General features: G+C 45.3%; 1 protein-coding gene across 7 annotated transcripts in view; it reads left to right on the top strand.

The window, feature by feature from the left end:
• NOX4 (NADPH oxidase 4) overlaps nucleotides 1-21,824 on the top strand; it is a 184,471-nt gene that overhangs the window by 95,793 nt on the left and 66,854 nt on the right. For all 7 annotated transcript variants that reach the window (XM_053309412.1, XM_053309411.1, XM_053309410.1 and 4 more), the window contains one exon: nucleotides 1,423-1,483. In XM_053309412.1, coding sequence (XP_053165387.1) covers nucleotides 1,423-1,483 — 61 coding nt within the window. The remainder of the gene's footprint in view (nucleotides 1-1,422; nucleotides 1,484-21,824) is intronic.

The raw sequence follows: 21,824 nt of genomic DNA, 5'->3' as shown, positions 1-21,824 counted from the left end.
CCTATCATACAGAGTTGCGATGATCTGTTGATGTAACTTCCTTGTTTTAATATACACATGCAAACTTCCAGCTAACTGATTGAAATGTTTAAGCAACTTAAGGCAAATGATGTAACTTCCTCTTTTGACAAGATAAGACTTTGTTCTGTACTTTGCAAGGGGTCTTTGGAATCTGATCAGGTCTGTGACCTGTACGGGCTCTCTCTGACCCATTTTCAGTTGAAACAATTTTATCAATAAAGCAGTACTTGGATTATAATAAATATAGTGTGAAGACCACGTTTTCTTCCACAGTACCTCCTCCATGTAAGCATGCAGGTGCTCTTCCCAGAGTGACCACATCCCCTAAGGGGAATATCTGACAGTGCTCACACATGTAGTCTCCCATTCAAATGCAAACCAGGGCAGATCTTGCTTAGCAAAGGGAACATTTCATGCTTGCTACCGCAAGACTTGGTCTTGTGGTAGCAAGCATGAATTGTTCCCTTTGCTAAGCAAGATCTCGTTCACAATGATGGCAGTTTTGAGAGAGTAGAGGGAAAGACCTGCAAAAAATGGCGAACATCACCGCTGCTGGCGCCCAGGATTCTGCGGCAAGTCCAGGAGGCCAATGGGTTCTGCGGGGAGGCCACCTCATCCCTGCCACTCATCTGCGCTCTGCGGATATCTACTAGCCATTTGAATATAAATGGCTGCTGTGCATGTACGGAGGCCAGCTGAGCGGTGCGTGTAGGAAGGCCTGTTTGTAGGATCTTATCAGCCTCCTGGGCTTCTTGCAGGATAGCTTGTGCCACTAGTAGCCTTCACCATTTTTTGGCAGGTATTTCCCCCTGCCCTTGCAACACCCCCTGGAACCACTGTCACTGGTGGAAGGCTATGGCTGTATGTGTGTGTCCATATCTCCCCCCGGGTCATCCTGCGAAGCAGTAAGGAGATATGCACAGCTCTTGAAACCCACGTCCGGGTCCCTGGAAGATTTACTGCCTGGTTTCTGGAATCTCATCAAACACTAGCAGCCCAAATTCTCATCCAAGCCATATGAACTAGACGTTTGACTGTTGGCATGTTTGGTGCTTGGTTTTAAGAAAAGAACAAGATTCTTAGAAAGCTGAATTCTGTGTCCCCACACTAAGTTGTAAATTTCTGCTTTATTTACAGTCCTGATTTCTGGCCCTGGGTTTCAGACACGGCTCTGGCTTTGGATACAGAAATTCTGTTTCAGCATGTGCCTTTTTAAAGATCGAGAGGAAAACACACATACTCTGTCAGAAAAAGCCCTCCCATCCATTCAAACACATTTTTGAACATCAGGCTGATCTTATAAATTCTTGCTGATGTCCCATTCCCAGCTTTTGACTTCATGTGGTGTTTTGCTATTAGTGATTTATTCCTAACCGCATCTCAATATGCTTCATTTTTCAGTGCCCAACAGCTACCAAAGCAACATTTGGAGTTCACCTTAAAGTCATAGGAGACTGGACAGGTATATGAAAAGCAAACATACACATTTTCACTTTTAACACTCTTTTCCTTGACAGCATCCTTGTGTGCACAATTTTCAATCACCAATAAGCTGTTTACTCTGAAGTATATTTGCTGTCCCCCCCCCCCTTATTTTTATCTCTGTATGGCTATGCTGACAACTTTATTTGGCTGGGCTTGTAGATGACTCGTTATTTTTAGTGTGGTCAGGGGATTTTGATGGTCATGTTAATTATTAGCAATGTGTCTGACTCTCAGCTTGTGTGTGTGTGTTTGTGTGTGTGTGTGTGTGTGTGTGTGTGTGATATTTATAATATATATTCCTGTGCAGTAACCTACTTGCCTTTAGGCAACCCATGGAAGCTGTCATAGAAATGCTGAAATGTGCAGTTGTTAGATAAGGGGATTTTTAATACCATCCATTTGGTTGGCTTCCAGGTTAGTTAACACCTATGTCACACTGAGATTACCAAGTTGCTTTCATGTTCGGATATGTTTCTCAGGGGCTATGAGAACATCCTCACCACTGAGGTCCACTGGGATTCCACAGAGAAGAGAATTCTAATTTTATTTTTGGCATTGGGGAAGCTGGATATTGAGGGAAATGTTAAACTGGTCAACACAGAGGGGGATGAATACATATATAATTGGTGGCCAGACAACCTGAGTAGCTGTTTATGCAAAGTCCAAGAAATTAGTTTTTCAAATTATTATTTATTTTACATGTATATCCCATTCTTTTTCCAAGGAGCCTAGAGTGGTGTACATGATTATGCTTATCCTCACAACAACCCTGTGAGGTAGGTTAAACTGAGAGGGAAGTGACTGGCCCAGAGTCATGCCGTGAGTCTCATGGCTGAACAGGGATTTGAACTCATATTTAATGCTTTATTTATTTACCGTGCCTGATGATTTAGTGGGGCTAATGTTCACAATGGGCAACTTCACATGTCCTCCTTTAAGTACCTAAAGTAGGTTTGAAGGGAAACCGAGGGTTCAGGGAGTGTGTGCTCCTGATGGTCGTGATGTCTGAACTGCCCACTCCCATTCCTGACCTCGGTTATTTGTTTGTTTTTTGTTTAATTTAATACATTTATATACAAATGTACTAAATAAAAATTTTAAATCACCAATAAGCTGTACAAAAAAAGTCCCCATACAAAAAAAAGTCCCTGGGCGGGAAATTATCCACTTCCGCTGTAGACTTTACCGATTTTGTCTAGCCAACTTCAACTTCTGGCTTCAAGTGGGTGCAGGAAGATGGCAAAATCTCAAGTGGAAGTGGGTACCTGGGAATGGGAACTGGAGGTCGGGGGGCTCAGACATAACGCCTGTTGGGAGTATGCACTCCTCAGATCTTTCAGATACTCTTGTACCTACCTTGTAAGTACGTACAGGCGGTTGTGTGAAGCCACCCAGTGTAAAATCCAGTCCACATATTGCTGTGACAGTAGCCTTGTTCCAGCATTATAGAAAGTGGGGGTACTATGCTCACATACAGCATCCCTTAGAGCATGTGTGGAAGCCCTGCTGCATGCTGTTGTGTCTCTTCACCCCTTTGTCACTTCAGGCTTCTAAATGCTGTACTCAACAACAAAAACTCAAAGCAGTTCACTTAGTAAAGGATAAGAATAATAAGATGGTTCCCTTTCTCCAAAGGGCTCACAGTCTAAGGGCGTGTTTGCATGACTGCTGGCAAGTCAGGACCAGGGAACATGTTGGTAAAATGTGGGGAACTAAAAGCGCACATTCCTGGTGGGCATCATTCATTCATTCATTCATTTATTAAACTTCTGTACCGCCCAAACTTTCGTCTCACAACATGTCTCAACCCGCCCAAGTCCAGTTCCCATGCCTTGTTACTGACATTCGCCTGACTTCTTCTGCCCAGTTTCAAATCCTGGTGACGGAAATTAGGTGGAAGTTGGGAGGATGTCGATAACACAGTGCAGGAACCAGACTTGGGTGGGCTCGGATGTCATGCCTGTCAGGAGCACTTGCTTTCAGGACCCAGCATTTTACCAAGATGTTCCCTGCTTGCTCACTTGCTAATAGGGATGTGCGAATCAATTTGTGGCAAAATTGATTCGAATCGAATCTGTGCAATTTGATTGATTCAACCTCAAACCAAATCACCCTTGAGGATGCTTTTCAGATTTGAAGTCATATCAAATCACCCTCAATTCAAGCTCGAATTGATTCGGTGATTCAAGCCTCCATTTTGTCCACAGCGATCTCCATTTTGTCCCCTCTGAGCTTCTGCCATCACTGCCAGGGGTGAATATTTAGGATTTTTAATCTGTGGTGAAATGACTTTTTCATAGGGAATCCTTATGAAGATTGGTTGGTTTGTATGTGTCCTATGAATGCCTATGCTTGCTAAACATCCTTGGTACTTCAACCTATATTACTTTATTTATGACCTGAAAAGTTAGCTTTGGTAAATAGGGAATCCCTGTGAAGTTTTTTCACAACCGAGAATCCACAGCACAAAAATTCCTAAACCTTGACCTTTGTCCGATTCCTTTGGGGGTGGGTGGCAGTTGGAATCCATGGGGCCCTGCCACCCAACCTGCTTTGTTGCCCCCCAGCCTTTAAAAATTCAGACGAATCAATTCAAATTTGAATCAAATAAAATCAAATTCAAATCAAATCAGCTCAGATTTGAAGGCAGCAGGTTCGAGCTCGAATCAAATCAAGCTGATTTGATTTGAACTCAAATCAATTTTGGTTTGATTTGAACTCAAATCAAATAGCAAAAATCAATTCGCGCACATCCCTGCTTGCTATCCGTTGTGTGGTGAATCACTGTAAGAAAGAACACATCAGCAACAGCTACTAGAGAAATGCTGTGCTGGGGTTTAATAGGGCCAGTTGCTTTCCCCCTGCTAAAAAATCAGGGATTGCCACCAGGAGTGTCGGAAGCTCACCAGTGGCTGTGGGACAAGCTCCCACTGGTGGCCTCCACTCCATTGCAAATTGGTGTGCAGGTGCATGCCTGACCACACCCACTGTGTCAATGTCAGACACGGGGCATGGCCCGTATTGGGCGTGGAGCACTTAGTCCTACTCCGGATTCCCCCCAATCAGCACTTTGCTCCAGCGCAGACTGGGAGCTCCTTTCTCTGCCTCATGAGCTTAGTTATCAGGGATGAAGTTAATTTTATTAATCAGTTGGTTTGTATGTGTCCCATGAATGAACATGCTTCCTAAACATCCTTGGTACCTTCAACCTTCATTACTTTATTTATGACCTGAAAAGTTAGCTTTGATAAATATTTATAGGCTTCACGATACTTTCATTGGTGCCAGTTTTGTTTCTTCATTTCTTCTGCTTTCCTTTGCTGCACCCTTAAGTATCGCAACTTGTTTGTTTTAAGGCTGACATTCTAGATGGCACCCTTTGAAGAGAGCTGAGGCCAGAGGGCATATCTCTGCTTTCGAGCAATGTAACAAAATCAAAATCACTGTGGCATATCAGAGTAATGTTCTTCCCTCTTCCTTTCACTCTCTAAATATATTTCAGGTTGTCATTTGAACAAAATGCCATTCTGGATGACACTGCAAATTGGTGCACAGTTTGCCAGTGTATGAAGTTACTGTTGTATATCCAGTACTCAAAAAATAATTATGGTGAACACTGTATAATTACTGGATCCATTTGGAAGGCATCTGCAGGTTTTGCTGGCAGGGGTTGTTTTTAAGTTGCATTAGTAAAATAAGCTGGACTCTTTCTTCCCCCACTTCCTGTAATTTTGCAGTATCATAATTGGCTTGTGCGTAACTGGTAAAAGCCATTTGTCAAATGCGGAGGTTGTCATCCCAAGGGTCTGCCTGCATATGGACTTCATGGATGTCAAGTTCACACCAGCATATTTAGCACCTGAACCCATTTATGCATGTTGTAGTTTAGCTCTGGACCATGGAATGGGATTTACCATTCAGACTACAGTCAGCCATTGCTACCATAGAGGCTGTGGGAAGAAGCAACCTGGCCTCTGGAATTTCCACAATGCACCATGCTGCTCTCGCAGTGCATTGTGGGATTCCTGGAGGCCGGGCAGCCTCCCTCCCTCCTGCCTCTCTCTTCTGGTGCCCCTCGCCGCAGCAGTGAGCATGTAAGCATAGCACAGAGAGAGGGGCAGGAGTGGCGGTCATGTGGGGGAAGGTACAAATGATCCTGACTTCCCTCCAGCCATCCCTGGCCCCAGGTAAAATGGCCATGTGAATGACCTTCTAGTCATACATGGGGAAGGATCATATATAGCTAGTGGCAGAGCACATGCTTTGCATATAGAAGGACCCAGATTTAACTCCAGGCATTTCCAGCCAACAGGATTCCAGCCAGATTGGGACAGATCTCTGTCCAATCCCCTGTGCACTCACTGTCACTTAATGTGGAGAATCCTTCTCTCACTGAGGCTATATCAGTCTATCCCCCATTTTCATGTAAACTAGCTGGGCCAGGCTCAGAGCATCTGTGCCTCTAGTTCACCACCGCTGCCGAACCACGACCCCGGCCGCCATCACCGTATTCTTCCCTGCCCACCCACCTGCGCCATTTCCCCCGCCCACCAGCTGGCCGGTTTCTGCCGCCATTTCCCCCGTGCTTCCCCCGCCTGCCCACTGGCGGCTACTTCCCCACCCACCTGCTCACTCACTACCGCTGCCAATGTTTTCTGCACACCCATACTCCCTGCATCACTCTTCCCCCCCACCCTGCTGGGTGGCCCATCAGCCGACATTCACCACCATTTTGTTTCTCAGCTGGCCAGCTGGCTGCCGCCACCATTTTCTTCCCTCTTGCTCATCCTCATTGCTAGCTGCTCGTGAACTCTCATGAGAGCTGCCACACATGGGATTAGCAACAGGTATGCCTAAGAGAAATATATATAAAGATGCTTTTCCCCTCTCCTAGACTGACTCAATAATGGAGTATGGTGAAAGGCATGAATGAAACCCAGTCAGGAGATCATGATAGAACTAGAAGGTATAAGAGTTTATTTTTTAAAAAGAATTTACTTTAGTTCTAAACTTCATGTATAACTATTTACAGGTCTAGCTTTAAAGATTTAATGTTGTTTTCAATGTTCTTTACTCAAGAATCATGGCTGAATATCTGAACTCAAGTTACTCCCCTAATTAAATTTCCAAGCACATTCCTTTGCTTGGAGATTTAGGCAGTGGCTGTCACACCATGCAAGGGTATGTCAGCCCAGTAAGGCTGTGTGCATGCAAGTTGCACAAATCCCAAAATCGTAGAAATGACATGATATAAGCCTAAGCCCTTTGTTTCCAGTAGGATGGTATACTGAGCTGACATATCCTTGCATGGTATGTCAGCCAGTGCCTTCTGTGATTTGTATTTTAAATGGCCTTTCCCATTTCCCTGGAGTCTTTGGAAAAGCACAGGTGCTCCTGGGAGTTGTAGTCTTTTCCGAGGCTGTATCTCTCACTGGAAGTTCCTCTGAAGGATATTTTAGATGCTTTCTTGCTCTTATTCACCCTTCATCTTACTTCCCTCTTGACTTCAGTCCTTTCTTATATTCTGAGATGTCTGAGCGGGGTCTGAGCTGTCGGTGACTGACCAGGAGAGGGATCTTGGGGTCGTGGTAGACAGCTCGTTGAAAGTGTCGACTCAATGTGTGGCAGCTGTGAAAAAGGCCAATTCCATGCTAGGGATCATTAGGAAGGGGATTGAAAACAAAACTATGGCGTGACCACACTTGGAGTACTGCGTACATTTCTGGTCACCACATCTTAAAAAGGACATTGTAGAACTGGAAAAGGTGCAGAAGAGGGCAACCAAGATGATCAGGGGTCTAGAGTACCTTTCTTATGAGGCAAGACTACAGCACCTGGGGCTTTTTAGTTTAGAAAAAAGACCAGTGCGGGGAGACATGATCGAGGTCTATAAAATCATGCATGGTGTGGAGAAAGTGGAGAGAGAAATTCTTTTTCTCACACAACACTAGAACCAGGGGTCACTCCATGAAATTGATTGCCAGGAGGTCTCAGACCAACAAATGGAAGTACTTTTTCACAGAACACGTGATCCACTTGTGGAACTCTGCCACAGGATGTGGTGAGAGCCAACAACCTGGATGGCTTTAAGAGGGGTTTGGATAACTTCATGGAGGAGAGGTCAATCAATGGCTGCCAGTCGGAGTGCTGTGGGCCACCTCCAGTCTCAAAGGCAGGATGCCTCTGAGTACCAGTTGCAGGGGAGTAAGGGCAGGAGAGAGGGTATGCCCTCAACTCCTGCCTGTGGCTTCCAGCAGCATCTGGTGGGCCACTGTACGAAACAGGATGCTGGACTAGATGGGCCTTGGGCCTGATCCAGCAGGGCTGTTCTTATGTTCTTATGTACTTTACTGACCACTTGGCTTCTTTCCTTTTCTTTTACTTTGCATCTCCACGATCTCTCTTTCCTGTTAGCTCACCGCTTAACTCCTCGCTATTGTCATTCCCAACGGCCAAAACTGGTCTGATCTCTTTCTCTCCAATAGCAACCAATCCATTGTATAGCACACCCTTAGCAACTGGACCTCCTTAGCAACCTTAACACATTAGCCCCTTGTTTAGCCTCTTTTTCCTGAGACTTTTAACAATTAGTGTAGGGCAATACTGGGCTAGATGGACAAGTGATGTGGATAAGGCAGCTTCATTAGGAAGGATCAGGCAGTTTCATATGTGCAGTCATGGCTGCCAGATCATGGTACAGAATTATGGCAGGCTGCAACACAAGTAAAGAGACCCTAATGTTTATTTCTCCTTTAAGATGATTTTATTTCCTGCTCTGTAGCTCTTTTTGTTTGATTAAAAATTTGATTGATTACAAATTTGTTTAAACTCCTGTTATTGAGGACAACTCAAGGCAGGCTGGGATAACATCCAGGGCCTCCCTGAGAGGCGTGGACAGGGTGTGTGACTCTGGCTCAGCTTGGCTACCTCCAACAAGCAGAGGGATGTGATCATCTGCTGTGCCAACTCCAGGTTCCTTCCATATCTTTGCAGGCCCATAACCAGCCTAAAGGTTTGGGGGGGTGCCAAAAAGTGGGGGGCAGATTATCTGACCCCTGTCCATTCTAAGTGCAAGCAAAGATCAATTGTTTAAAAAATATTTCTTTGGGGGGAAATTGGTGGGGCAGAGAGAAATTTAGGAGGGGAGCCTCACTCTAACTCCTCTCAAGGCTATGGGTCTGTATCCCGGACTGGGAATCACTCACATTCCATGTTATGTTTGAATCTGTGTGAAGTCGGGCTGGTAGCCGGATTTACATATTGTTCATTTGCCTCTACCTGTGCCGAGTTGTGCCTGGAAGCACACTGAGGCCCACTGTGGGCCTTTACAGTCCGCAATAATTTAGCGATAAAAAGTAAGAACTCGACGCTAAGCAATGCATCATCCTGAGTAACCCAAGGGATGTGATTAGAGGAGCTGAAGAGCTGAAGCATGTAATCGATAGTGACCACAGTTGGACAGCATTTGATCTGGGCTGCAGGGGGACCAGGAGAGGAGGGGAAAATAAAGTTGTGGCTTCTGAGCAGCAGGGAGAGTGTGTGGGGTTGTTGTTGTTTTTTGACAAATCCTGCTTAGTAGCTTTTTAAAAATTAATTTCTGGCAAAGCTTAAAAAAAAATAAACTAATAAACGGTGGTAAACAAACAGAGATCAAGCAATTATCCTTTTCATATCCCCTCAAGCTCCCTGCTGTTACGGCTTCATTTTGTTTCACTGTAAAAACTTGACTAGCATTCGTCCCAGAAAATGAGAAGAAGAGGACAAGTAATATACTGTTCTTTATTAAAAAACAAACAAGCAATTCACTGTATTTACCTGAATCTAATATTACTTCCCCACCACACTAAGTTTTTTGATATCAGGAGGTAGTCTTAAATTCACAGTCCTGATTCTTTTGAGTAAATGCAGGTATAACCTGTATTTAATCTCTGCTTTTTAAGGGGGGTCGTCTTAAATTCAGAGTCGTCTTTGATTTGGTTAAATATGGTAGCATAACTTCTTCCTACTGAACTTTGGTTCATGTACCAGCTGCAGCCCCTCCTGAGAAGGGCTGATTTGTCACAGTTGTCTCTGTCCAAGCAATGCATCATACATAGGGTGGCCCTTGAAGACTGTCCAGAACCTTTAGAACGTGAAGTTCAGAATGTGGCAGCCAGGTCAATTAATTAGGACCTGCCGGATGGAATGTATCTTGACCTTCTCAGTTTGTTTTTGACCCAGTATATGCGTATGTTTGACATCATCTCCTAGCCATCTACTACTTCCCATTGCAAATTTCTCTGGGCTCTGGACATAGGAACGTAGGGAGCTGTCTACTGAGTCAGACCATTCATCCATGTAGCTCAATATTGTCCGCTCTGGCTGTCAGCAGCCTCCAGGGCTTCAGGCAGGAATTTTTCTCAGCCCTGCTTGGAGATGCCAGGGTTTGAACCTGGGACCTTCTGCATTCTAAGCAGGTGCTCTGCCACTGTGCTACAGGCCCATCCCCAACTGTACAGCCCTACAAATACAAGTAATAAAACAAGTGGTACATAAAGCATTTTGAAGACAGTGCATTAGACAGAGTGCTGTATGGCTCCCCCTAAATCTGCTCCTGATAAAAACATTGTCACCCAGCAAGCATGTACACACATATATCATATTCAAATTCTAATGTTTCACTTTGCGACAAGATCAAACCTTTGCACCTGTTGAGGCTATTCTCACGATGGGGGGAAACCGGGCTAAAGAAGCCCAGCCCGGTTTCACCCCATTGTGAGAACCAGCAGGCTCGTGGGCGAGCCCGGTGGTTCTCTGGCGGCTAGCCCGCCAAAGTAGCCCTCCCCTTAGCCCAGGTTAGCAGAGTGAGCACTCCGCTAACCCGGGTTTCCTGATCATGTGCCGCCATGGCGCAGCTGCCGGGGCAAGGAGACCCCCGCCAGGAGGCTGCAAGCAGCCTCTCAGGTCTCTCCAGGCATCCTGGAACTTCTGAGGGCCGCACGGCCCCCAATCTCCGCTGCCCCTATTGGCTCCGTGACGGAGCTGGCAGTCATGTGGGCGGCCAATCCGGCCACCCAGCTACAAGCGGCTGCTCGGCTGCGGAGAGAACAGGCTAAGCCCGCTCTCCCCGCAGAACCCCCTCCAGCGCTTCACACTGATCGTGTGAAGTGCCTCATTGTCTGTATCCCAATGGGCATTTTGAGGGTACCCGTTCATTTGTTTTTTAAAGGATTGGCCATGTCCCATTTCACATGCTTTTGTTAGTTGTCTCAGTAATGTGTATCCCTCCTCTCTTACCCAGGACCATGGACAGCAGTGCTCTTCTTTTCTTACCGCAGGGGTTCTCAAACTGGGGTCTTCCATTGCTGCTGGAGTACAGCTCCCATCACTCCCTGCCCCAATGGCCAACAACATGGGCAGTGGTGGGAGGGGAGACAACCTCTTCCTTGCTGCCTTTCTACATTTGTAGGCTTTTGCATTGCAATCACAGTGCCACCTTTTATTCTGCTGTCATCATAAGGACAGGGGTGTGCATGCCGCTGTCTTTTAAGTGAGACATCTGAAGGCACCCCTTTGGCAGCAAGAAAAGCTACAGAAATGTGGGCTTGGGAGCTGCCAAATCTGAGATGCAAAGCGGCATGCTGGATGTGACTGCCAGTCGGGGGCCCCCTGCTGTTAATTAGTGCCTCCTCTGCACAGCCTCCTCTGCACAGCATTGCTCTGAAGCCTCCTGCTGGCTCATAGGTCTCAAGAGGCTGCAGCCCTCTCCGGAGCTGTGTAGGGTTCTGCTGCCCTTCTGTTGGATTGGCTCTAACTTTGCACTCCTTTGTAATTGCTTGGGAATAATTCAGAGGTTATGTTTTCCATGCATGGGCTAGCTCTTGAGAAGAACCCCCTCCCCCTGCCAATATGCTCATTGAAGTGAAAATGCTTGAGTGGTCTTACACATGTTGATGCCTTCCCCGTCGGTCAAGGCTAGGCAAAGCTAAGGATCCAGCTCCAGTCATCATGCATGTCTAGAACTGATATTCATATTACACTGCCTCGAGATTTCAATATTGGACAGTATATCAATCAATCAATCAATCAAATAAATAAAACATATTCCCTGTAAACTGGGCAAGGAAGCCAGATTTAAGCTGGTGGCTCTTATGTTAGCAGGATAAGAGCAGCTGTCTCTATCCAAGCCCAGCCCAGAATCCTTCCAGTGGCTGTCGATGATGTCTACCCAGTTCCTTTTTCAGATTGTGAGCCCTTTTGGGACAGGGAACCACTTTCTCTTTCCTTTTGTTCTGTTCATGCATTAACCTATTCATCCTTATGGCATTCCTCCCTATGGTAAACATGTCCATCCCTTTTCTGGTTCTTATTTTTTTACTAATTGTGCTGATTGTAGTTGTTGTCTACTGAGGTAATAGCACTCACTATATGCTAAGAGGCACATGTTATTAAATTGCTTTTAAACCCTGCTGAAACACTGATCCCCAGCTTTTGCTGTTGCCACCAGCCATACATGCTCCATGCACTGCAGCATGGAGGACCTAGCCCAATCGTGTTTCAATGGTTATGATTTTATACGCTAGTACAGTATCTCAGACTGGACATCATGGACCATTGCATTTCCTTGTGGTTGTTTTTTTTTGGGGGGGGGGTTGAGCTGCCACACCCATAACTATCTCTGTAAACCAAAGACGACTACTTCTACTACTACTACTACTACTACTACTTATTATTATTATTATTATTATTATTATTATTATTATTATTATTATTATTATTATATTTGATTTCTATACCGCCTTTCCAAAAATGGTTCAGGGTGGTTAACACAGAGAAATAATAAATAAATAAGATGGATCTCTGTCCCCAAAGGGCTCACAATCTAAAAAGAAACATTAGACACTAGCACCAGTCACTGGAGGTACTGTGCTGGATGTGGATAGGGCCAGTTACTCTTCCCCTGCTAAATAAAGGGAATCACCACCATTAATTCCTTTAATATAATTATTATTATAATTATTCTTAATAATAATTAATTAGGATGTGTTCCGTGCCAAAATAATTAAGTAGTAGGGATGTGTTTCATGCTGAAATGGAACCCGCTTGAAATGGTCGAGCCGGTTGTTCCGATGGTACAAGCCCTTTATTTGAAGGGTGTTCCATTTTGGCATGGAACACTCACAATGGCCCTTTCGAGTGAGGACATTCCGAGGTCGGAATGTTCTGCACATCCCTATTAAGTAGTGATGTGTTTCATGGTTCAGTAATCCAAATCTCAGTAGTATTCTACTGCCTGCTTCAAATAAGAGGTGAGGATCATGGGCCCCAAAATTCTTTTCCAGCTTGGATTAGTATAGATACTGGAGACGTTCTCAAGCCCTGCCTTTCTACCACCCTTCACCTCTTACCATACTTGTGAAATGGAGGGAGGCCCCTTCTCTCTGCCTTTTGCCACACAACTATGACTGCAAGCCAGGTGCCAAGAGCACTGCAGAATCTAGTTTCCCGAATGCTACTAACATGTGGCATTTAGAGGTTCATTGGGAATGGTGGTTGGAGGAGGGATTGGACCCTGTCACTCCTGGTGACATCACTGGACTTAGAATATGGCTCAGAATAAAACAAGCTGTTTTCTCAGTTTGGGGGAAAGTAGTAGGCTGGCTTGGATAATATGTCCAAACGAGCCTTGCTTACACACAATAAAAGATGTGAGTGTGTAACACTTGCCCACTCCTGGCACATTTTCCTGCCGACTCATGATGGCGTGGGGAGCAATTCCTCCAAATTGCCCCTTCCGCAAAATTTTAATGGCTGTTCAGATGAACTGCCCCCACATGTGATTATGAATCTGTGGGATGGCGCATCGCGAGGGGTGGCATGACTAATGCACTCGCATCGCTTACCGTGTGTACGTGGGGCCCGTTCAGACATAAGAGCTGTTTACATCACCATGGTGAGATGGATAGGAGCCCAGGTGAGATATTCCCCTGCAAGCAGCATGCAGTCAACATACTGGTTGGGCTCTGCCAGTCCAGACAGCACCCTATCCCAACTGGCTGTGGGTCTGCGGCCGAAATCGACTGCTACAAGCCAGTAGCCTATGTGGAAGTGGCATGCGGGTTCTCATGAGAAAATGATCAAGGTAGAAGGGTTCTGCTCTCCTCTACCTTTGGCATAAAGCTGGGTAGCCTTTGCAGAAGCAAGCTGGGCTGGACGGAAGTGCTTGATCATGCTAATCTAAGTCGCTCATCTCCTGTCTCGATTTTAATGGATGTGTGAACCAGCCTATATTGTTTCAACTAGCCTAGTGTGGGGGTTTTGTTGTTGTTGTTCTGCTCTAAATCTTGCTGAGGGAGTTCGCCCCATCAGCAGCAGGAAGTATTCACATGTTACAGTTTCACAGGGATTGTTAACAGGAGTGAACCTCTGCCTTGAAAATGTGTGCAGTGCTGGCCCTCAGCTGCAAGTGAGTCCTTAAAAGCTAGCCTCTAGATACGTTCAAATAACTCTTCCTCACAAACTGACACTCTAGCAAATACTAGAAGGATGCAGCCAAATGTCTTGATTGTTGCCAAAAAAACAACCACCACCATACCTGGGGCACTGGTTGTCTAGTTTGACCCAAAGCTAAATAACCCAAATGTTGCAAGGAAGCGTGTCTATTTACCTGTGCAATTTAGTTTCCTTTTTTGTGCCCCCAGTGCTGCCGTATGCTTTTTTGAGATGCACATTGTTGATGACTGAATAGTCTACAGTATTCTGGATGTGGGCTCTCATTGAACACAAGTAACATTCTTGCTGTGCTTTCTTGGGGTGCTGGTGGGGCGGCGGGGAATATCTTTCCTAGGGATTCCCTTTGCTGTGTATAACTCTGTGAGTGGGCATGTGTTTAACAGTGTATCGCTTACCTCTGGGGTTCTCATCTCTGCTGTAAACAGAGAACAGCACTTATTCCCTTGAGAATAGAGTGTTTGGCATGTATTTTGTTGTTGTTGTCAGAGAATGAAACTGTATCCCTTTTAAAGGATAATTGCTTTGAGCTGCACAACTTGGAAAAGCAGTTCACCAGAAACCCACTGGGAACAAGTACAGGCTCAATGAGACCAGAGACTGAAGCCAGGGTCTACAATAATGGTCAGCTGTTGTTGTTGTTATTGTTGTTACCCTGCCCTTTCATATTCAAGACAGCTCACAATATTTAAACATTTGAGCACCATGAATCAAATACAATATAAAATCAGACATATAGAATAAAGCAAACGAGCTGGGATGGCCACAAAGCATCTGCACCTCTAGACTGGAGCAACTGCCACCACCATCGTCTTATTCTCTCCCTGCCCCCCGCCACTGCCATCATTCTCCTCCCTCGGCCACCACCCACCCTCCAGACAGCCAACCGGTTGTTCACTGCCTTCCCAGCTGCCCGTCTTCTTCCTTCCCAGCCTCCTGCCCCCGCCTTCTTCCTTCCTTCGCTCCAGCCAACTGGCCATTCACTATGCTGCTTTCTTCCCCCATCCTCGCTGCCGCTTTTTTGCCCGCCTGTCTGCCCGCTGGTTGTCTTCTCACCCACCCACCCGCTCCCTCGCTGTCATCTTCCCCGCCCCCCTGCCGGCCATCTTCTTCCCCATGCCACTGCCGTTTTCTTTGGCCGGCTGGCCACCCAACCACCACCATTCTCCGCCTTTTTTGTTGCCCACTGGCTGTCCAGCCGCCGCCATTTTCTTCCCCCACCTTCTCGTGGCTATTCGGCAGCTCTCCAAACTCTTGTGAGTTTGCCACACGTGGGATTAGCCGTGGTTATGCCTTAGAGAAATATATATATTATTTGCTTTATATATATATATATATATTATATATATATATTATATATATATTATATATATATATATATATATATATATATATATATATATATATATATATATATATTTGCCACACGTGGGATTAGCCGTGGTTATGCCTTAGAGAAATATATATATTTGCCACGTGTGGCAAATATATATATATATATATATATATATATATATATATATATATAGCATATATATATAAAGCATATATATATAAAGCATATATATATATATATATATATATATATATATATATATATATATATATAATAAAGAAGATGAACCAGTGGCATAATAATGAGGCAGACAGGCCCTGGGATAATATTTGGGGTCCCTCCATCATTGCGACTGCCACCGTCACCCACTATTCACTCACCACTCACTGCTGCCATGCCACTCTGCCCAGCTGCCCATCCAGCTTTCCTTTGCTGGGCCACATTGTGGTCTAACGATGTAACTGCACAAGTGTGAGCCGGTGCAGTGACATTATTCGATCATGTTACAGTAGGCCGAGAGAGGGAGGCTGGCAGCAACAGCCCAAGTGGATGACAAGAAGACCAACAGGAACCACGAAGGTAGGCAGGCCCCTTGCCTGGTCGCGGCAACAGAAGTAGCCATGGAGGTAGGAGGGGACAGAAGCGGAGGTGGGAGGAGTTGGCATAGCAGCACTGGGGACCCAGAGACTGGGTGCCCCAAGAGGATGTTGAGGGGATGAGGGCAATTGTTATTGTTATTGTTATTAATATTGATACCCCACCCCTCCAGTATACGGGCGGCTCACAACAATAAAATAGAACAATATGCAATAAAAGCAATAAAATTAACCAAATTAAATAAACAAGTTAAAAGTCAGGTTAAAAACCACAATCAATTTTAAATTGGAGATTAAAAAACTTTAAAAGCTAAAAATTGAGAATGATAAAAACTAAAGAACTGAAGAACCTACCAGATATAACCACAGTAAGGGCATCAAAAAGCCTCTTTTAAAAGATGTGTTTTTAGTTGTTTTTTAAAAACACTGAGGCAGGGAGCTTGGTGGAGCACTTCAGGGAGGGTGTTCCAAAGCCGAGGAGCCACAACCAAAAAGGCCTTGTCTCTAGTCCCTGCCGACCGGGTCTCTGTTAGTGGCGGGGCCATGAGCAGGTCCTGAGACGATGAATGGAGGGCCCTGGCAGGTTCATATAGGCGAATGCAGTCTGACAGGTACCCTGGCCCCAAGCTTTAAAGAGCTTTAAAGGTCAAGACCAGCACCTTGAGTCTAGCTTGGAAGCGGAGCAGTAACCAATGAAACTGCCACAGGATGGATGGCATGAAGTATGAGTATTAGTATCAGATGTGTATGAATACTCATGTGTATTCATGAGTATTAACACATAACACAGCTCCGTTCGGGAGCCAGACCACGCCCTCCACATCTGATACTCATACTCATACTTCATACTCATGAAGCGAGTGGTGCCCACAAGCATCCTTGCAACGTTCTGGACCAGCTGAAACTTCCAAATGGTCTTCAAGGGCAACCCCATGTAGAGCACATTGCAGTAGTCTAATCTGGATGTTACCAGCGCATGATTGACTGAGGTCAGGTCTGACTTCTCCAAAGAGGGCAAGCTCCAAGAGGAGCTCCCAACACCCCCCAGAAGTCACATGGGCATCAGTGACCAGGGACATTTGTCCCCTTCTGCTCCACTATAGCTATATGCCTGATATGAGCATCAGATAAAAACATAACTCCGACAGCACTGACCATTGTGGCACTTTGACCTCTTAAAAGCTTGGTGGAAGGGGAAGGTCTTGACCTGTTGGCAAAAAGCGGTGAGTGTATGGGTGAGATTTAACTCACTTTGAGCGGCATTTTGCAACCTGGGTGCAACTACAGAGAAGGCCCTCTTCTGCATTCCAGCCGTGTGAGATTTTAGTGGACTGCAGACTCTCCAGTAGATCTTGTTATGGGGATAAAAATGTGGTGGGGGAGAGATCCTTGGTTGTGTCCCTGAGCTCTTTGGCGGGTGGGGAGTTTAGAAATATGTTGTGTGTGTGTGTGTACTGTATGTGTGTGTGTATACTTTTCAACAAAAGTTCCCAAAGCAGTTTACATAGATATAAATAAATGAAATGGTCCCCCAAAGGGCTCTTAATCTAAAAAAAGAATCATGATAGACACCAGCAGCAGCCACTGGAGGGATGCTGTGCTGAGGATGGGTAGGGCCAGTTGCTCTCCCCCTGCTAAATAAAGAGAATCACCACTTCTAAAAGGTGCCTATTTGCTCCCTTAGCAGGGTAACTGAGCTATGTAATTAATTTCCCTGCTAGCTGAGAAATGTAACTAATGAACTGCCACAGAAAGGTGGTGAAAGATATCACTGCAGCTGGTAGGGGACTTCTTTCCACATGACACTGCATTAAGAGGCAAATATGCACACTCAGGCCAAGTTGCCAAATGAAGAACAAAGAGCCGCAGGAACTATCAATGCTTTTATTCAGCAGTCGGGAGCCTTCTGCAAAGAAGCACCTTCATCTACTCTGAAAACGAGTGACAGGTAATTTCTCCACTCATAATATGCAGGGATGAAAATACAGATTCTGCACCTGAGAAAAAGCTCAGTTCAGAGCTCATGGATCATCGACTAGAATGAGCCATCCGTTAATACCTGTGGTTCTTTTGGTCTTTCTGGAGTGCTGCACAGACAGGCCTTCCTGGGAGCTATTTTAGTGTCATTCTGAGGTTAACCCTGAGAATATAAGGAGAGTCCTTCTTGTGGATCATACATATACTGCATGGATCATAGGGATGTGCATAAACCAAGGTCCATGCATTGGTTCGGCCCCGAACCAGTTTGGATGAGGTCTGAGCCGGTTCGGCACTGGTGGGAGGGCAGTGGGGAATGGAATATTTTTAAAAAGGAAAGAAGGTCCTTACTTGCACTACCCCACCACATGCAGCTTCCTGCGGTGGCAGCGCTTGTCCTAAGAACCCACATGCAGCGCGAGTACGCACATGGTGTCCCCGCATGCGCAGGTGCCATGTGCGTGCTGGCGCAGTGCACGGGTTCTTGGGACGAGTGCTGCCGCAGCAGGAAGCTGCATGTGGCCGTGGAGAGCAGGTAAGGCCCCCGTTCGCGACCCCAACGTGGCCCCTGTTCGGGAGTTAAATGGCCCCTGCATTTGCAGTGTGACCAGGAGCGGCTCTTCCCTGCCTTTAAGACAGGAATGAGCCGCTACTGGCTGTGCTGCCCCAATCTAGCTCCTGAAGGGGCCCGCGCAGCCCCTTCAGGGGTTAAATGGCTGGCACTGCAATAGAGTAGAGCCACACAGCTCCGTTCGGGAGCCAGACCACGCCCTCTGCATCTGACATCAGACACAGGGGGCGGGGTGAGCGGGGCCGCCGCAGCCACACGTAGGCTGCAGGTGGTCAGGCTCCGAGCCTGCCTCCCCACAGTGCCAAACCAGTGCACCAACCTCGGTTCATGCAGAGGCGTATCTAAGGAAAATAGCGCCTAGGGCAAGCATTGAAATTGCGCCCCCTGTCCAGACATCTGACACCCATCTTTCAGATAACTTTACCATAATATCAGCGGAAAAATACAAGTCTGAAGGTCACATACAAGTCACATATCTGAATATGCATACAGTAACTTATATTATATTAATTTATTTTTAAAAAAATACCTGTAGCCCCTTTGGGGGGATTCTAAAGGCTGGGGGGGTCCTGCAAAGGTTCCCCCTCCCCCCTGCTCGCCTCTAGGGCCTCACAGGGACCATTTAAGCATGTGCGGTGGCCATTTTTAAAAATATTTTTTTAAAAAATGGCAGCTGAAAACAAAATGGCCACCATGCATGCTCAAATGGCCTCTGTGAGGCCGGGTATGGCCTAGGGCCTCAAAGAGGCCATTTGAGCATGCGTGGTGGCCATTTTGTTTTCGGCAGCCTTTTAAAAAAATAATAATTAAGAAATGGCACCCCCCTTCAAGTGGCACCTGGGGCACGTGCCCTGCCTGCCCCACCCTAGATACGCCCCTGGGTTCATGCACATCCCTAGTTGATCATGCATATTTGCAGCAGAATGCGGCGGTAGAGTGGACTGTGCCATTTCACACTGGATGGGAAACTTTATTTTTTAATACTCCCAATTAGGGTGCCTGAATGGTTTAAAAAACCTTCCAGAATGGTTGTTGAATTGATTCAAATAGATTCAAATTCAAATCAAGCCAATCTGATTTGTTCAAATCAAATTACCCCTTTTAGGGGTGATTCAGTTCAAATCTGAATCGCTCAAATTACCTAGATTCAAGTTGAATCTATTTGAATCAATCACACATCTCTACCCAGGTGCTTCTGGAAATGTTACAAATCAACCCCCCAAACAAGAGTCCTCCCTTGTTATCTGTCCCCACTGTGGCCTGGTCTTGAAGGATGTATTTTCTCCTCCCAGCTACTTTCCCCCCAATCTACCTCCATGTGCCATATTTCCCCCACCCCAAAGGGCTAGAATTGTTCAAATGGTTTCTCGTGTGTTCTGTTATATGCTATAACCTTCCACTGAGTGCTATTTCAGCTCAGCAGTGACCACTTTTCAAATCAAAGAAACAAAACAAAACAAAAACCCATTGTTTGAAAAAAAACTCTTTTAAAAAAAATAGACGTTGGAAGCAATATACATGATGGCTTGTTACAGTGTATTTGAATGCCATGTAATGTGGAGTTTCTATGGCAATTGCACTCCATTCTTGAGTCACACCTGGTGGCTAATTCTGCACAATGTAATTTTCATGGAATTCAACATACGGGAGGAATAATGAAATTCTGACTAGAAGGGTTCTTTGTCAAGAGAAAAACCTTGAATACAGCTGCCTTATGTGTCACAATTTCTGTCTTCAGCAGGCAGTATCCCAGATGTTAGGGATTTAGATAGATAAATTGATAATTGTGTTGGCTTAGTTTCCTATTAATAAGCAACAAAATGTGCACAAAGGTGTGGAAATGTGTGTTGGAATGTGTTTTCAAAGATCTGCTGTTGCTGTGTAGGTGGAGAGTGGGGTTTGTTGTTCATCACTGTATGCCCACATTTCTGAATAATTGATGCGTCTAGAAAGGAATTTTAGGGGTTTTCCCTCCCTTGTTTTTTAGAAGCTCTTGCCCTGTGGTTGCTAAGCATGCAAATAGGTCTGAGATGTGAGTGGGGTGCTCTCCTTTTAAAAAACAGCTGCTGTAATAGCTGCTGGTTTTACAAGTGCACGGATGGCTCCTTAAAGTAATCACATTTTCCCTCTCTTTCCAAGGAGGAGGGGGGATTTATTGGGGCTCTGACCCAAGTGAAAGATTGCAGATTATTCAAACATACTGTTACCCTCTCCCTCCCTCTCCCAGCTGTGCTGGCAAATGTAGATTTTAGCAACCATGCTTAAAGTTTTAAGGGTTTAGTAACACCTTGTTACATTTGATGCTATCTGAATACTGAAATGGGGGTTGTATTATTATTATTATTATTATTATTATTATTATTATTATTACTACTACTACTACTACTACTACTACTACTACTACTACTACACACAGTGTGCCAAATTGACTGGACTTGGTACTTTAATTATTTGGCCTTTTCCAAGGGTCTTGGATAACTAAAGAGGAATTAAAGATAGCGCCGTAGGAGTCGTGCTGCCCTGAGTAATGTGACCTTCTGTAGTTGATGTGTTGTAATTTCATTGTTGCCTGAGGAGCCAAGATGGTGTTCAATTTCGTTTGGTACTGCACAGAAGGCACCAACAACTATTGGCACCACTATTGTTTTCTTTTTCCAGAGCTGCTCAATTTCAGTCTGAAGGTCCTTGTATTTAGTTATTTTCTCCAATTGTTTTTTGTCGACTTGTCTATCCCCTGGGATTGCAATATCTATTATCTATAGTCTAAGCTCTGCTTACCCATAAGGAAGCAGTAGGCTAGAAGTAAAATATATACCATTATTATGTCTAAACTTAAGGCATGTCTACACTACAAACTGAAACCAGTGTCACTCTGGTGCAAATGTTATGGCTTTCTCCAAGGAGCCCTTGAAGTGTTGTCTCATCAATGTACACAGAATTTGCTGTTAGAGAAGCCTGGCCTCTTCATGGGGGCCATGTTTTACAGAGTTCTGGGTGTGCGCATATCACAAGCCTCTTTCCTGAGCAGAAATCTATAGCTTCTTATTGGTCCAGAGACTTACCAATCAAACCTTTGGAATTTAAAAAAAGGCCCAACTATCAGGTGTGGTAGTTGAGTTGTGCTTCTGGACCTGGGGGAAGGAATAGGCTAGGTTACGTTTGGGTGAAGTAGAATGGTTGACATCCTGCCTAATAAAGTGAAGACACAGTTTGGGGCTGCATCCTCTCAGCCAAAAGCCTCCTCGCTACTGGAGTGCATGGGGTGGGAAGAGCAATTTTAGCTGATCTTCTCTGCCTCCAGATGTGCTCCATGCCATTTGAAAATATGTCACTGAGGCTTGCACATCCC

The sequence above is a fragment of the Hemicordylus capensis genome, chromosome 3 (genome assembly GCF_027244095.1).
Source record: "Hemicordylus capensis ecotype Gifberg chromosome 3, rHemCap1.1.pri, whole genome shotgun sequence".
Classification (NCBI taxonomy): Eukaryota; Metazoa; Chordata; class Lepidosauria; order Squamata; family Cordylidae; genus Hemicordylus; species Hemicordylus capensis.
The sequence above is the reverse complement of the archived record's forward strand: the minus strand, read 5'-3'. Positions and strand labels throughout refer to the sequence as shown.